We start from the raw sequence: 16,388 nt of genomic DNA on the forward strand, positions 1-16,388 counted from the left end.
AGGGGGAGAAAGCCCTCAGAAGAGCTTAGTGAGACTTGAGCATGCTGTGGGGGCACAGAATGCTGGTTGGCTCTTTGGAGGAATGGAAGGGAATGAGTGGAAACCTGAACAAGAACATTTCACACTGCAACACTTTTTAACAATAGTGGTGCAACAAGAAAACTGCTAGCACATTTGCAAAGCTGAGCAGCATCCAGTATGGGTTCAAATAGGATGGGGGACCACATGTTGTGATTCCAGCATTGCAGGGGATTGGACTAAACGACCCTCAGGGTCCCTTCCAACTCTACAATTCTCTGATTCATATATATATTCTGTTGTGGTCATTTATATTGCTATGTGACAGGTTTTTCCTCTGTCTCAATTGTTTTTCCTCTTCTTCGGGTTCTCTGGTGTTCCTGTATTTTTGTTTTGGGATTTCGTTCCTTGAAAAATCAATACAAATCAAGTTTAAAAAAATGTCTTGTGGATATAAACCAGGCAGGTCAGCCTACACAAATTCAACCAGATTTATAATTGTCTTCGGGATCACCTTTGGGAAATGAAAAAATTAATTTCTAAGATGCTGGTGCAACAGCAACAGCAAGTTCAACTAACATAGTCAATGACAACTTTTAACACAGGCTCAGGGTTTTAAGAAAGGAACCGTGAACATGTAGAATGTCTGCACTCCAACCCCCTCCTCAGAACCAGACAGCTTCTTGAGTGTTTACCATCATAACTGCTATTCCAGACAGATTAGTTTCCAAGACAACAAGATCTGAACCTTGGATTTACAGCGAGGGAGAACTGAGATACATGCATATATCTAGCTCCCTTATCATCTAAATTCAACAGACACAAGAACAGACACAAGCCTGTCAGCCAGTCTTCAGAGAATCGCCCATAGAACCAATTTAACTTCTGGCTGCATTTTTTCTTCTTTTTGCATTGATGGTTTTAAGGCTTTTATGTGTTCTCAGATATATATGTAGGCAAAAAACTGTTGACCAAACATTGCTAGAAAACTAATTTTAAAGAAACATGATTATGCATATCTGTTTACGAGACTCTTTCCAAAACAGTGTAAGTCACCTGACCTTAGCAAAAACAGCCTTGATCTCAGCAAACAGTCAAACTGGTGAGGACTGTGGACAGCCTAGTAACAGACAAGAGAAAAACCCTGGAGGGTTAGTTTCAAACTGTCAAGATATGTAACTGAAGATTATACTAAGAACTGGGTTTATTCAGTGCTCAGGCCTGAGGGGTTCAGAGCCATAAATGAACTACTCTAAACCCCCAAAGTTATCCAACAGAAAACTGCAATCTCAAGACAAGCCACCAGTTTTACACTAGATGTTACTTATGATGCCGAAATTTCCTTTAAGAAGCTATAGTCCTTGACCTCCCATGAAGAAAGGCAACATCAAAATTATCTTAGTGGATAACTTTAGCTTCATGGCTGTCCTTCCCCTAACACACTTAAGGCAAAATTAGGGGGAGTATGTGAGAAGGAAGGGAATTATCCCAGCACAATGCCTGTCTTGTGCTACTTGCTTGCATTGTTTCAGGCTTCAGAGCAAATGAAAAAGCACAAACCTAAAAGGTATCCTCATCTCTTGTTTCAACCCTAGAGGCACAATTTCCTTCAGCTTCCTTCTCTCCCTCAGTGTTGATACCAACTTGCTTGCACTTAGAACATAGCAAGCTTTTCTGGTACAAAGTTGGCGAAAAGGCCACTAGCTTTGTACCACACCAGCTTCTTGGAGTTCTACGCTCAAATAGGGCATTAAGAGCAGAAGCGGAAGGGCAGGCGAGTGATGGCCAGTTCCAGCTTTGCCAGAGGTAGCAGAATCAGTCAGGAAAACAAGGCCGCTGACCAGAGTAATTGGAGAGTCCTTTATTACAGATCAGGCAGATTAAAAAGGCAGACAGTTAGGACTATGTAAACCAGAAGACTGAAACAAAAATGTACCCATTTAACCGTTTCAAAAACCATGTACGGAAAGAAGCTGAAGGAAAACACCCGAGAAGAGGCAGGTGTGCCGCCGTTCCCAGTCTGCGCTGTGCTGGTGGAGCCATTTCTCTTGCTGGTCTCCTGCTAAAGAGGAATGTTGACAGCATGCCATCTCATTCTGCTGGTACTTAATGGGACAGGCTGGCATGGATCAGAGGCACCATCACGACGAACCAGAAGCTGCTGGATGAAAAGTGACTCATGGTCAATGGTGACAGAAATGCCATGCCATGGAATGGCAGGAAGTTGCTGTTTCTGCAGTTACAAGAAAGATAACAGTGGGCCCCACCAAATTCCCACTTGGCTTTGCAGACACCAGGGCTGCTGGACTGACTGATACACGTGAAGGACAACATCTAGGTGTTCATCAGAATTTAGTAAGACCCCACCATTTTCAGTGGCAAGGCATGGTTTCCAGTCCTAAAGCTTCAGCAAGGTCAAATCAGGAGGATTTCCCATCCATCACGTAGTAGCGATACATCAATCCCAAGACTATGGCTCCCAAAACAGGGATCAGCCAGACTGTCCAGAAACTGAGGAAAAAGGCAAGGGGAGGGTAAAAAGTTACATTTATGTTAAATGCACTTAAAACAGGAGAATTCTTTTCTAGAATCTTTTTCTGTCATAGTTCTGTGAGCAAAGTCTTAACAATTCTATCCATTCATTTATAAGGTAAAGGTAAAGGTACCCCTGCCCGTACGGGCCAGTCTTGACAGACTCTAGGGTTGTGCGCCCATCTCACTCAAAGAGGCCAAGGGCCAGCGCTGTCCGAAGACACTTCCGGGTCACGTGGCCAGCGTGACATCGCTGCTCTAGCAAGCCAGAGCTGCACACGGAAACGCCGTTTACCTTCCCGCTAGCAAGCGGTCCCTATTTATCTACTTGCACCCAGGGGTGCTTTCGAACTGCTAGGTTGGCAGGCGCTGGGATCGAACAGCGGGAGCGCACCCCGCCGCGGGGATTCGAACCGCCGACCTTTCGATCGGCAAGCCCTAGGCACTGAGGCTTTAACCCACAGCGCCACCCGCGTCCCTATCCATTCATTTATAGGTACAGATAAAAACCTAAGGCAGTTCATTCCTACCCAATAAGTATGGTTGCTTCAGAACTTTCCACTAGTTTCAGCCTGCATGTGGCTACCAGTTAAATACATTATCATGGCTGAGTAAGGAATCTCATACAACACAGGAGCAGCAAAGATGGCACAAGATTAGGAACTGGCCTCAGTCAAAGGTGGGTAGATTTATCTCATTTACAGATATGTAAAAATAAAATGTTTATAGGACTAATTTAGATGGTCAGTCCACAGATCATAGTATGTAACAACAAAGCCTAGAATGATGCATGATTAAGATGCTGGTGCAGGAGGCTGATCCATACAAATGTTGAAGCGCCATAGATCTATTTAGAAACCAGGCTGACTTAGAGAAAGCTTGTTTGTTTACTCTGTTGGCAGAGCAGAATACCATACCTTGATTCTTTCGAGGGAGACTTGTTTGGAACCTGAGAAGACAAAACAAACACACATTTTGTATACATTTTATAAAACATGCAAGCTGAAATTATAGGTTACGAAATGGTCTGGTTCACATGTCATGGCAACCTATGGGTTATGAATATTTAGCATGGCCTGGCTGGACAAATAAACCACCAGGCTTGACTTAGGGTCCCCCCCCCCACTTTCTAAACAAACCACATGCCTCAGTTTGCATGTAACGCCAAGCCTTCTGGTTTGTTTGTTTCTGTGCTAGCCAGGTTGGAGTAAAGTGGGAGTGATTAAGCAGCCTGCACCAGCTTTCTGCTCATTTACAATATACCATGGTTTGTTGTTTACTGTGACATATGACCAGTCCAATTTGAGCAAAGGTGGGTAATAGCATTGAGATGACCCTGGAAGAGGAAACGAATGGGAGGATTGTTTTTTGGATCTTCATTCTCTGCCCTGGTTCTTCACATATTCATTTACTCTCTCAACATGTTCCATTCTTCCCAACAACTATGTCTGGGCACACATTTAGTTTCTCTTCAGTCCCTCTTCCATGTTCTATAAGCACTTGGGCACTTTTCATACGGAAGCTCTTCAGGCATCCCCAACCTTTGGCCCTCCAGATGTTTTGGACTACAATTCCCATCATCCCTGACCACTGGTCCTGTTAGCTAGGGATCAAGGGAGTTGTAGGCCAAAACATCTGGAGGTCTGAAGGTTGGGGATGCCTGTCTTAGATAATCACTGTTTGCCAGTTGCTGTGTGTTCCTTTGCTTTCTTATTTGCTGCTGTGATCAATAAGGTTCCTCTCCTTGACTACAAGGCTCAATCACCAAGCAGAGACTTCCCATAACAATGGAAGCCATGTGTTGTGCTGCTTTTTTGCCCTTGCTTGTTGGCCTGAATTTTGAGTTCCCCACTGTTCACCATCCAGACATGTCTTAACAGCAACTCTATGTCAAGCACACAGCTTGGTGTCCTTAAGACACATTCCACATACTGGCTTAGCCTCACACCCAGCAGCCACACATGGACTCTTCATTACAAGCACAACACTTGGCCTCAATTCAAAATGAGACATCATGAAAAGCCAGCTTGAGCAATTGCCTCTCCATGCAATGGAGGGAAGTTACAAAAAGGTGCCTTTGCCTTTAAGATGTGAATAGTTCCCTTATTGCAAAGCTGCAAATGCCAAGTGACAGCAGCATCATTGTGAAAAGGGCTGTCTAAAGCAGTGCTGTTCACCGGCCAAATCTCCTAGCCAAGCGTGAAGAGAAGCCAATTGTTAAACATGCACATAACTCCTTAATGAGATTCCATTTAACACTCCCAGCACCAGCGCCAGCCCTAAGCCTTCCTTTGGCACCCATCCCACGTGTCTCCAATCTGTCGCTTGAGCTCTGAGCTGCAATGCTAAAGGGTGCTTGCTGAAATAATATAACTTCTTTGCTTTACCAAGTTCAAGTAGCCTTTCTGTGCACCCAATGCAAACAGCTTGACCACAAAGAGTGGCTGGCATTCTCTCTTGTACCTCGTGTTTTCAGATCTAGGACAGGAGACCTCTTCGCTTCTTGTAGCAAAGATAAGAAACTGGGATGGGGCAAAAAAGCCCAGGGGAGAGGAGAATCTTATCCAACTCCCCTTGGAGGATGCAGGCACAAGCCAAGAGGGATTGTATGGCAAGAAGTGACTATCAAATACTTGTTCTTAATTTATTTATAATTTGTATTCACCTTTAGAAAACCATATGTATTTACAAAGAAAAGTTAAGAAAAAATAAAGAAATTGCAAGTATTACATTAAAAATAATCGTATATGTTATGTCATCTCTAATAAATATTTTGGATCATGTCAAGAATGTGCCTTGTTATACCTATCTTCAATAAACATTGCCCAATTCTGTCTGAACTTATTAAGTTTCTACAGAAACAGAAACAGAACCTTGTTTTTAACTTGTTAAAATTACGGTGGCCTGTGGCAGTGCAAATAAATATACTGACCATGAAAAATGTTGTGAGTCTAAGACACCAAGCACAGAAGCAATTTGCTTGCAGTATTGTACTATGTAGTAGGTTATATGACTGCTGTTTGTTTCTACATGTAAAGGTTATTGAAAAAGGGAAGGCTACAAGAAGACTGGGAGAATCCCCCCCCCCCACACACACACTCAGTATTACAGCATACAGCAACCAACTGTGCTAGCTAGAAATGATGTGGGTTGTAGTCCAAAATATCTAGAGGACATCAGGATGAGGAAGGCTGAAATACAGAATATCAGAGCAGATATCAAAGATGGAAGTACTACTGCCAGAACAAGGAATTTTTACCTGCCTCTAGGAGTTGCCCTACTTCTGTTGATCAAGAGATTGTTCAGTACAGAAATTATGGATAGCTACTTTCAGGGGGACTATATGACAAAGAGTCTTCCCATCATTTCCCCCCTATAAAATAGCCCAACATAAAGTGTAAAAAGAGATGCCCAAGAGAAATCCACTAATCTGCATTCAACCTACAGATTAAGCAATGCTATATTTCAGAAGTAGTGGCAAGAAGACAGTTGCATTTGTGGTGAAAAGCTAAAAACCTGTGGAAAGTTGAGAAGAGATGCTAAGAGACTTAAGGACCAAGAACAGAGCTGAATTCCACAGGCTGAGACATGAAGCTGGAAGGACAATGCAGCAGACCGTCTGAGGTGCCCCTGTAAGTCAGAGAGGTCTGCTTTGGAAACCAAGAAAAGCCTTTCGCAAACAGAAACTTGCCGCACCACCAAAGAAACCCAATCCATGAGCGGGAAGGGTGCTGTTCCAGTAAGGGCAATTTAGAAATAGCCACATTTTTTGGTGGCTACTCATGACAGACAATGACATCAGCAGAGAGAGAGAGACAAGACAAACAGAAGTATTAAGAAGAGATCCAAGTCTATAGCAAGTCAATCCAATCAAAGGCTTTCTGTGAAGAAAGCACTATAGCCCTCAGTATTGAAGGCCCTCTCCAATTGTTGCAATTGTAAAAGCCCCCTTCTCTCTACCCCAATCAGCTCTCTCCCTCCGCTTCACCATATTCCTAGTCTGCCCATTTTGTATGAGCTGATTTCTTGTGGGCCGTTTATCTCTTTTTGTTCCCTTTTCCTCACACCAAGCCACCTCCTGCCATGCCACTATTGGGGGGGGGGGGAGGTAAAGGACCCCTGGATGGTTAAGTCTAGTCAAAGGCAACTATGGGGTGTGGCGCTCATCTTGCTGCACACTAAGAGAGCCACCGTTTTCCACAGACAGCTTTCCAGGTCACATGGCCAGCATGACTAAACGACTTCTGGCGCAACGAGACACCGTGACAAGTGCCAGAGTGCATGGAAATGCTGTTTACCTGCCCACCATAGCAGTACCTATTTATCTATTCACACTGGTGTGCTTTTGAGCATAGCATACTTTCGAGTATAGCATACTTTTGAGTGGGTGGCACTGTGGTCTAAACCACTGAGCCTCTTTAGCTTGCCGATCACAAGGTCAGTGGTTCGAACCTGCTCAAGGGGGTGAGCTCCCGGTGCTCTGTTCCAGCTCCTGCCAATACCACTATCTATGCCTGGATCAAACTCCCACTCTCTATGGCTATGAAGGCCCTTCCTCCATGTCTCCTTACCACTGGAAGAGGCAATGCCTGCATTGGCCCCCAGGTAAAGGGACCATTTCCCTTCTTTAGCCATGATAATTTTATTTATTTTTTAAAAAGGAAAAAGCAGGAGTAAACACTACTAAACCCATTGAGTTTCCCCCTACAGAAGATTTCATTAGCTTTTGAGACTCACACAAGTTGCTTTTGCTGAGTATGCAGAAAACCAACACTGAAGAAGCAGCTAGGGGGGAAGAAGAGGCGGTGAGCAAGCAAAAGCAACCCCTTTGGTTAGGCCTGGCAGAGGAAGAAAAGACACAAAACAGGCTCAAAGGCTTGAGGAGCAGATGGGAGAGGGGTACCTCAAGTTCTGCAGAGGCAAAGGAGACAGAAAACACAGGGGCCATTTAAATATGGCATATATGCAAAGGGCTAGCTCTCATTTGTTGGCTCTGCTACAAAAGGACCATGGTCTCCTATGTAAACAGTCCAGAAAATTATGATGCAAACCATGCCATCAGGATCCTGAAAGGGGGAAACAGGACTCCCTTTCAGGGCATGTAAAGTGTAGGTGGGGGAATCAGTGTAAAGGCAGAGGACCAGAAACGTCATCAGCTTCTTCCTCAGTGTCTAAACCCTTCTTTTAGTAATTGATTCAAGTAAGCCATTAGACACTGCAGAGCAGACAGAAGTCATTTCCAAATAATAGGGTATGCCTGGGCACATTTCTTCAGATGGGCCAACCAGGGCTTTGTTCCAGGGACAGGGCTGAGGCCACCCACACTACTCTATGCCTCTCCTCAGGAAAAAAACCCTCACTTGTCAGAAAGGAGTGACACTTAGACAAGATTTAAGTGGGACTCACTTTTTCTTTCTTTGCAATGTTCCTGCCACAAAAGTTTGCCTGGCATTCTTCTTATGAAAAAAAAGTACAAACATGTTTGCATGCCTGTAGCATTTTGTTTTTTTCCTGTTGTTGTTTTTTGGGGGGGAACCCATACGTAGAAAACCCAGAAACCCAGTAACTGTCATGTTGGCTTGCATCAAACTGCAGTAACCAAACTAGCCACGCTCATCTAGCTAACACACACACACACACACACACACACCACACACATATTTCCTTGTGCACCAGTCACTCTGAAACTTTAAATCTGGGTGGTTCTATAAATGAAACTACTGCAATGTGTTTTTATGTTTGTAGGAAAAACATTGTGAAGACTCTTTTTCTCGCCCAGGTATCATAAATCACAGAAAGGTATTGACTTTACAGCTTCCCGAGACACTAACACAACAGATGAAGGACAGGGAGTGGGTGTTTCCCATATAAAGTCATTTCCAACTCTGGACCAAGAAGCAAGGCAGCAGAGAAGCTACTTAGGGCTTCTGTGAATAACCTGAGGTTGCTCCCTGGTGGCAGAGGGGCACATCTCTGGGCAAAGTGTAGCACAGAATCAAATGCTTAAGTTCTCAGGACAAATTCAACAAGTTGTTGGCTGGGACCTCATTGTCACCCCAAGCCTTTGTTGACACAAGTCAGGGAGCATGACGAGAAAGAGAGGATAATACACAGAATGGGCTTCGAGTTAGGTAGGAGAAATGTTATAATCCTTTCGTCGTAAATGATTGAACTGCTGGGCACCACACAGTGGGACTTGGGCAACCCACAATGGCTGTGTTTACATAGCCAGCGGATGGCTCCCACTGCTCCTCTCCAATCGTGGGAACTGCTCTTCAATGACAGGCTCAGAATTCTCCCAACAACTGCAGCACAGAGTTTGCCAGGTCAGCTCCCGGGTAGACTTGCTGGGAAGGGGCTGCTCAGGTATTCCGATGTGTTCCATACCTGGAGTGCTTTCAGCCCCACCCACTCAACCAGCTACAATTGAAAGCTGTTGTGTGCAGAACAAGGAAATCCTCTCTCCTCCAGCAAAGGTAAACAGTCCTGAAACCCAGGACCTTTAACCCAGAACTTAATATCTTGTGAGGGAAGTAAGAAGAGCCCTGCAGCTACTGCTGGATCAGGCTGAAGGGGGCCCAGCAGACTCTTTCCTACAATGGCCAACCACATGTCCCATCAAGAAGTTCCTAAGGGAGGGCAAGGGAGTTGGTAGCCCAGAGGGACTAAGCACCAGGCCTCAAATCTTCTGCTTCCTTCAGTCATTTAAAAAACTTAACACACACACTGCCCAGAGACACCTACACATATAAATTAGCATATGCACATTTTCATTCCACATCCTTTAAAGACCTAACAACAACCCTAGTAAGACCAACAATCCATTCTTATTCAACTTCCCTGGCAACTTGTACTTTGAGGAATATCACCTCTGAACACAGATAGGCATTGATCTGCCTGTCCTGTGCTACAGACAATTTTATAGTCAAGTTTGAAGGCAGCATGGCACAGAACCACTGCAGAAGGAGAGTTCTTCATTGAACTGAAGCCCCAAGGTAGAAAGAGAGGACGTGAGAGGCAGAACACAAGACCTGCAGCCAGAACACCAGTGGGCTTGGGCTCTCTAGAGGAAAAGGCCCACAGACAGCACCCCCATCCCCAATCTGACCAATTAAGGGCAGAAACCAACCAAACACTCCTAGTGCAGCAGGGCAGCTCTCATTGCAGCACCCTATGTTCAGCTGTTTTACCCCTGCTGAAGTCAAAGTGAGGTGAGCTCTGCTCACCAAGGAGTAGGTGCATTCTACTAACACAACATGCCCATTCTCACTGCACCTTTTCAAGTGCCCCAAAACCTTTTCCATGCTAGAATAAAGGGAGGTAGGGGAGTTCACCAGGATAGTGACTTACCTTGGAGGCATTAGGATTACGGTCACACTGTTGAGAGAAGAAAAGGAAGAGAAAGAAGAGAAAGGATGTTAAGCTCCTGGGAAAAAAATCTTTCTGGCATGCAAGAAAGAGCCCAAGCCACGTGAGGTACCTGGCATCCTTCACTTCTCACTCCCAGAAATGAACTGGGAGCAAAGTTCTAATTTAATAAAACCAGGACATTAGAGCTGCCTTGCTAAACTGGTACTCTCTAGTTGTTTTGGATGACAACTCCCACCAGCCCCAGCTTGCATGGTCATACTATCTACTCCAACACAGTTGTGCTGGCTGGGGCTTATGGGAGTTGTAGTCCAAAACTGGAGGGCAGGAGGTGAGCAAAGGCTGAGTTCAAGTCATTTGAGAGCACATGCTGCTACATTAATCAGCTCCCCCACCCAAGCCCACAACAAGCTCTTTGACAAAAGAGGCAAAGAATAGTTTGTGCCTCACCTTCTCTCTGGCGCTCCACAGCCTGTACCCAAAGGTGGATATTCTTATTAAATAAAAGCTACAAACATTCCCAATTTCTCCCCCATACTAGGACCTCACCGGATGAACCTCTCCTATAAGGTACTGGTCAAGCATCTCTCGGGCATCTATAGAGTGGCCAACATCTTCAAAGTTCTCAGTGGCATCTTTACCAGCTTGTTCAAGCAGAACCTCCTCTCCACCTGGATGCTGCAAAGAACAACAACATAGGAACTATGAAAAAGAAAAGCAGCAAGAAAAACACACCAGCTTCTCTTCCTCAGCATATACGCAACTGACAACCCAAGGCATGTCCCACTGAACTCAGTGGGAATAATATCCAAGTAGACATGCAAAGGATTGCACTCGGTTGAATCCTATACTTATCTACTCAGAAGTAAGTCCTTATGAATTCAGTGGGACTTGCTCTCAGGTAAGTGTAGTTGGATTGCAGCCTTAATGTCCCATCTCCACTATGGGAAGCCTCAAGAATTCCATCCAGTTTCCTTAAACATGCTTGAAAAATTAAGGCCCTGGCCATCCAAGAACCTGGAAGCCTAGTACTGGCAAGCAAGAGGTCCGCGGATTTTACTCCTTCTATCCATGGTCAGGAAATGCATTAATGTTGGTCCCTTAAACACACATCAGGTGCCTGGAGATTTACAGTACTGTATTTGTATTTTAATCATGTGCAGCCTTGAGTATTCTTTGATATAAATGTAAGATAAAATAATAAAAGAAAACAAATGCAATGTTTTTCAGACCACTTAAGACCCATCTGATTTTTTTAAACTGTACCTCTGATATTAACAGCCATTTTTCCACCCAAGGACACCCATCTGCTCTGGTCCAGAACAACTGTGGGAACCACCAGGTTGGTGAAGATTGAGTTAAAGAGTGGGATGGAGGGTTGCCAGGATGAGCAAAGCTAGAATCGCTATGATTACTACGGTGCTTTCTGGTTCCACAGATGCAAGGAATGAGCACATGTTTTACATATAAAAAGTCCCAGGTTTAATCCCTGCTGGCATCTTTGGTTAAAACAAAAACCCTTTACTTGATCCCAACATGGATAGTGGCAGGCCGGAAGAGAGCATTCTCTAGGACAGCCCCATAGCTATTGAATTCCCTCCTCACATAGATGTGTCTGTCTTCATTATACAGCTTTTGTCATTGTTGAAAATGTACCTCTTTATACAGACCTTCAACATCTGATTATCTATCTGTCTGTCTGTCTGTCTGCATTTGTACTCAAACTGATATTTGGTCTTTTATCACTTGTGTGTATGTTTGTCTCCCTGGGCACCCTTAGAAGGAAGATATATAAATTCAATAAATAAATGTTTTAGGGCCCACCCTATACTTCTGATTCAAAGTTGTTTTTAACTATATTTTAAATTGCTGCAGCCCATCCTGGGACCTTATGGTGAAGGGCAGGTAAGAAATCTAAATAATAGCAATAATAGTGGACAGATACTTGCAGCTGGAATAAATAGTGTGAGGCTAGGTGGTCAATTGCCCGATGTGCTAAAAGGAGAAGCTTCCTACACTATCTGCGTTTTACTTCCAATAGTTTGGACTCCTGCTACCTCTCCCTTGGGTCGTAGATGCCACTGACTTTGGCAGAGCAGGAGCCACATACAGCATCTCAGGTCAGAGAGTACAATGCAGTCAAAACATGCCCAGGCACACCTTCAATGTGCTGGAAGGATCCCTGGGGTGGATTTTGCTCCCAGGGTAAAAAAAAAGAAAAAGAAGAAGCCTCCAAGGGCGAGGCAGGGGCCAGAGGTGATGAGAGTAATCTCTGATTGACGTCATCAGCTTCCCCCTTTGGCAGCTCACATTTCTCCCCAGAATGACACAAGAGGTGTGGACACTGAAGGCCTTAGAAATGGACAACAAGCGAAAAGGGCTTGATTTAAGCACCAGCAATTGACTTCTTTCCTTTGTCTTTATGAACTGCAAAGTTAAGGATGGGCATGGAAAGAAGTTAAGCAAAGCTTATTTGAGAATGAATAGTATTCAGCCCTAACTAATCTCTCAGGCATTGAATCTGGTTTCCATACTACCAGAGAGAAGGAGAGAGAAGACAAATACAAAGGTAGCTTTTGAATTAGGCTAGTGTGTGTCATGCTGCCTTAAGTTCTTGGTATCTTCTGGTTTTAAGTTTCTCCTTAAAGAACAGTTTTGGCGTTCCATGTCACTTAGAAAAGCTGGATCAGTAAGACAGATGATCTGATATACAGTCAGTTTGAGAAGCTGAATTCATCCACAGCCAAAAGGCCATTTACAGCCAGAAATTTTTTCTCCAAGTGATCAAGCAGACAGTAGAGAACAGAATGCCAAATCAAGTTGGAAAGTACCCAGCAAAGATGCCCCCAGCCTAGACAAGTATAGGAACCCAAAGCTCTTTGCCGGAGCTAATGCTATTCAGACGTTTGATTTTAAATCTTCCAAAGTCTCATAGCAACTTGCATTTAGAGCAGGAGACATAGTGAGGGCCCAGAATTTGGCACACAAGAGAAGGGGCCCAGAAGCAAGCATTCCTGCGCATCCTCCCTTGAAATACATTATGGGTACCCAGCTGGTGTTCACAGGCAGCTCCTGAGCTACCCAGGAATTCAATTCCTAGCTTTTTGGAGTTCCAGTTCTCCCTCATTCCAATGTGCTTCTATCACATGAAAGTCTATCTAATGTCTCATTCTTTAATATGTAATCTTTTCTGCAACATTACTAAACAGAATTGGATTTATGTAATCCCTGCTGCAGTTGGCAGGCTTCAAGGACTAAATCAGCATCTGGCCCATTGACCGACAAGCTGCTGGAGCCCCAGGAGCAGAACACAATTATCTCTTTGCAAAGAGGCCTCCTCTGCTTTACGCAACAAGCCTGTGGTAGCACTTCAGGCTGAACCACAATCTCACTCATGTATCATGCAGCAAGAAAGCACAAAGAGTTTCAGGTTGAAGAACATTGCAGTACAATTGCTAAAATAGGCAGAAAGATCAATAAGTGGTCCTCCAAGACTACAGCAATTTTCAAGCAGTCCATGGGGGAAGATGTTTGGGAACTACTGAACTAATTAGGAGTCTGAAAGGTACTATCTACAGCTTCAATATAAGACCCACAGAAAGCACTTCTCTTTCCTTGTGAGCTCATCCATCCTTTCGAAACAGTAGAAGAGGCCTTGCTTAAACTCACACAGGCACACAAGTGTAAACACACAGTGGGGTCTTCTCAGTGGTGGCCTCAATCCATTAGACTACATTATCAAAGAGGCCAAAGCATGTAAGTAGCTAGTAATTGGCGTAAAGGCTATTTATATTAGGACAAACCTATGAGGCTCTTTTGCAAATGTACAATGTTTTCATGAAATTTCCTTTTATCTCTGTGATTAGCTATCGATTTTTTAAAAACGAAGCACTAATTACTTTAGTATAGTTTTATGTTGCTTTTATGTAGTGATTATTAACTGCTCTGGATAGGCAATAAAAAGAGGTCTAGAAACTTAAGTGAAATAAACAGTTATTTAGACCACCCACAGTCCTCAGTCTCCAGACTACTCTTTTTGCAGATGGTATTGCAATCTAGATCTGATTCAGATTATGGTGTGGATGTGCATTTACCAGAAGCTTAAGACTTTTTCTTGTCTTGTCTTGTCTTAAGACCCTGTGGACTGCTGGGAAGGGGAAAGAGGAAAGTGATCATGTGTGTCTGTGTGCACACACAATTCCACCCCCAACCCTCTTAATCAGTACTTCTGGGAAGTAAACAGCAACTTCAAAGTCACTGAGTAGCCAGAATTGGGAATTAGCTCATAAGCAGTTGAGGAATTAATCAGACTTAAGACAATATTATATGTTAGATACCAGGCACTGAAATACGGACATTTCCAATACAGTGGCCACTTCCTGCAAAACTTACCTTGCTTTTTAAAATACTGGCATCTATTAGGTATTTTGGAAAATGGTTTGTCTGGTTGCTATGCATTTGGACACCTCTTAAGACACTGTAACCAAATTTTGAAAATGGTTCCTGAGATCAAGGATGCGTCTTTTATCTATGTTTGGGTACAATGGGAAGCCATTAGAAATCAAGATGGCACACTGAACTGGACCTTTCAAAACTGCACTGATGTTTTGATTTCTTAGAATTCCTGAGCAATTCCAGGTACAAGGCTGCTAGCAGTTAATAATTATTTCTATAAGCATTTTAGGGTTCCAAATAGTTGAAAATCCTTTTCATATAAATGTTCACATCAACCCTGTGAGATCCTAAATTCTTAATAGAGGCTGCAACATAAGATATGTTCACACAGAGGGTTAGCTGAATTATGCAAACCCTTAACAAGCATTTGCTGCTATCCTGTCCTCATTTAGAGTCAATAAGCAGTTGTGTGTACCTACAAAGCTGCCAAGTGGTCAACCCACTGGGTCCACCAGCCTAGTACTGTCTGCCTCAAGGGGAGGGGAAACTTGCAGCCTTCTAGATATTTTTGGACTGCCGGTGTGAAATAGTTGGTGTGTTGAACTAGGTCATGGGAAACTAGGGTTCAAATTTGCACTTGGCTATGAAGCTCCCTGGGTGACATTGGGCCATTCACTCAGCCTAACCTACCTCACAGGGGTGTTGTGGGGATTAAATGAGCAGGAGAACCATGTAAGCCACCTTGAGCTCCATGGCGAAAAAAGGGAGATATAAATGCAATAAAGAAGTAAATCAATGAGTTCCTATCATCCCAGGCCACTGGGATAATTAGGTCATTAGGGTTGATGGGAGTTGGGAGCCTGAAAATACTTATAGGGCCTCAGATAATTTCCTGCCCTCCCCTTTATCTAAAGTGACATGCCATGGGTCTCCAAGGCTTTTCCAGGCCTTTCCCCCTCACACTGGCCATCCAACATCTCAGGCAAGAGTGTACCACCCTTTAAACTGGAGATGCTGCGGACTGAATCTGTATGCCTACTACATGCAAAACATTTGTTTTACCCCCATTCCCATGTGGTCCTCCAACTGACTCTGGCTGACTAGATTTACTCTCTGTGTATTGCTACTTTTTATGTATACATTTTTAACATTTTCAAAGGATAACTGAGGAAACTCAGCCCACTGAAGTTGTGGGGAGGGGGTGAACCTGCCCAGAGTCTTAGAAGGAAGACAGGGGACGCTATGGCAAAGCAACGCCTTGTGTCTGTCAGGAGCTGGAAGAAGTTAGCCTGGACTTTATGACGTTGTGTTCTGCCTTTCCCAATCTACAGGCTACTTGCAGTTGAAAGTCCAGGAGGCTGGAAGAGGCTCTGTCGGGGGCCTAGCCATCCCAACCATCACCACCCCGCCATGTTTAGCCTGCAGGCCAGCCTTTTCCAGCCCCCTCACCCCGTCCGGCAGAGGCCAGCTGGGGTCTCCCCTTTCGGCCCCTCCAGGCCTGGTTGGGGCCTTCATGACCTCAGCAAGGCCCCGCATCTCCCTCCTTGCTCCCAGGAAGTCCCTGGGTGGGAATGGATCCACCCACAAGCCCCCGCTCCCGTATAGCGGAAAACAGTCCCCTCCTGAGGGTGGGGGGCCTCATTTGCATAAATTAGCATAGCCACCTCGCTGAGGAAGCGGGTTACGTCATAGACGCGCCCGCTGATGACCAGCCAGGTCTCCTTGTCGGTGTTTCGCTTCGCCACTTCGTCCAGGGTGAAGACGGGCCTCCTTTCGCGCGACGCCGGCGCGTCCCCGCCGCTACCGTGCTCCTTCATCGACCCCATTCAGACTCGCCCGCTTCGACCGAAGGGGATTCTTGGGCTTCCGCGGCCGCCGTACCTTAGGCCCCTCCCACTCACCAGCCAGGTGGAGAGGCGGGGGTGGGATGAGGTGGAGGAGGGCATAGTGCTCAGAGGCCAATCGGAACGACGCGCCGTTGACTTTGTCAGCCAATGAAATAGTCTACTTTCATGAGGCGGCCGACGGGGGTGGGAAAGAAGGCATGTTTTTCTTTTCGTAAATACGTACGACTA

The 16,388-nt window shown here is 44.7% G+C and overlaps 1 protein-coding gene across 4 annotated transcripts; it reads right to left on the minus strand.

Annotated features, from left to right (window-relative positions):
* Window positions 1-1,864: 1,864 nt before the first annotated feature.
* Window positions 1,865-16,285, minus strand: CYB5B (cytochrome b5 type B). 4 transcript variants are annotated; one of them, XR_014514255.1, is made up of 6 exons: window positions 15,978-16,246; window positions 10,468-10,596; window positions 9,901-9,927; window positions 3,468-3,499; window positions 2,386-2,529; window positions 1,865-2,176 (listed from the first exon to the last, which is right to left on the minus strand). XR_014514255.1 is itself a non-coding variant. In XM_083452595.1 (5 exons), the coding sequence occupies exons 1-5, from the start codon at window positions 16,137-16,139 to the stop codon at window positions 2,125-2,127; spliced, it is 402 nt and encodes a 133-aa protein (XP_083308721.1). In that variant the 5' UTR covers window positions 16,140-16,285; the 3' UTR covers window positions 1,865-2,124. The 4 variants fall into 4 exon arrangements, 3 of the variants coding, with proteins under 3 accessions (XP_083308721.1, XP_083308720.1, XP_083308722.1); XM_083452595.1 differs by lacking the exon at window positions 2,386-2,529 and having other exon boundaries at window positions 15,978-16,285; XM_083452594.1 differs by having other exon boundaries at window positions 1,865-2,529; window positions 15,978-16,239.
* Between the last annotated feature and the right edge of the window lie 103 nt (window positions 16,286-16,388).

Source organism: Podarcis tiliguerta (assembly GCF_965153285.1).
Source record: "Podarcis tiliguerta genome assembly, chromosome: 8".
NCBI classification, from domain to species: domain Eukaryota; kingdom Metazoa; phylum Chordata; class Lepidosauria; order Squamata; family Lacertidae; genus Podarcis; species Podarcis tiliguerta.

What these genes read in the sequence shown, in the direction of transcription:
- CYB5B (XM_083452594.1), bottom strand. Translation starts at nt 16,139, where the DNA reads ATGGGGTCGATGAAGGAGCACGGTAGCGGCGGGGACGCGCCGGCGTCG. An exon ending in TAACCCGCTTCCTCAGCGAG is followed by an intron (nt 10,597 to 15,977) that starts GTGGCTATGCTA and finishes TGTTCTTTGCAG; the next exon opens with CATCCAGGTGGAGAGGAGGT. An exon ending in GTAATCCTAATGCCTCCAAG is followed by an intron (nt 3,500 to 9,900) that starts GTAAGTCACTAT and finishes TTGTCTTCTCAG; the next exon opens with GTTCCAAACAAGTCTCCCTC.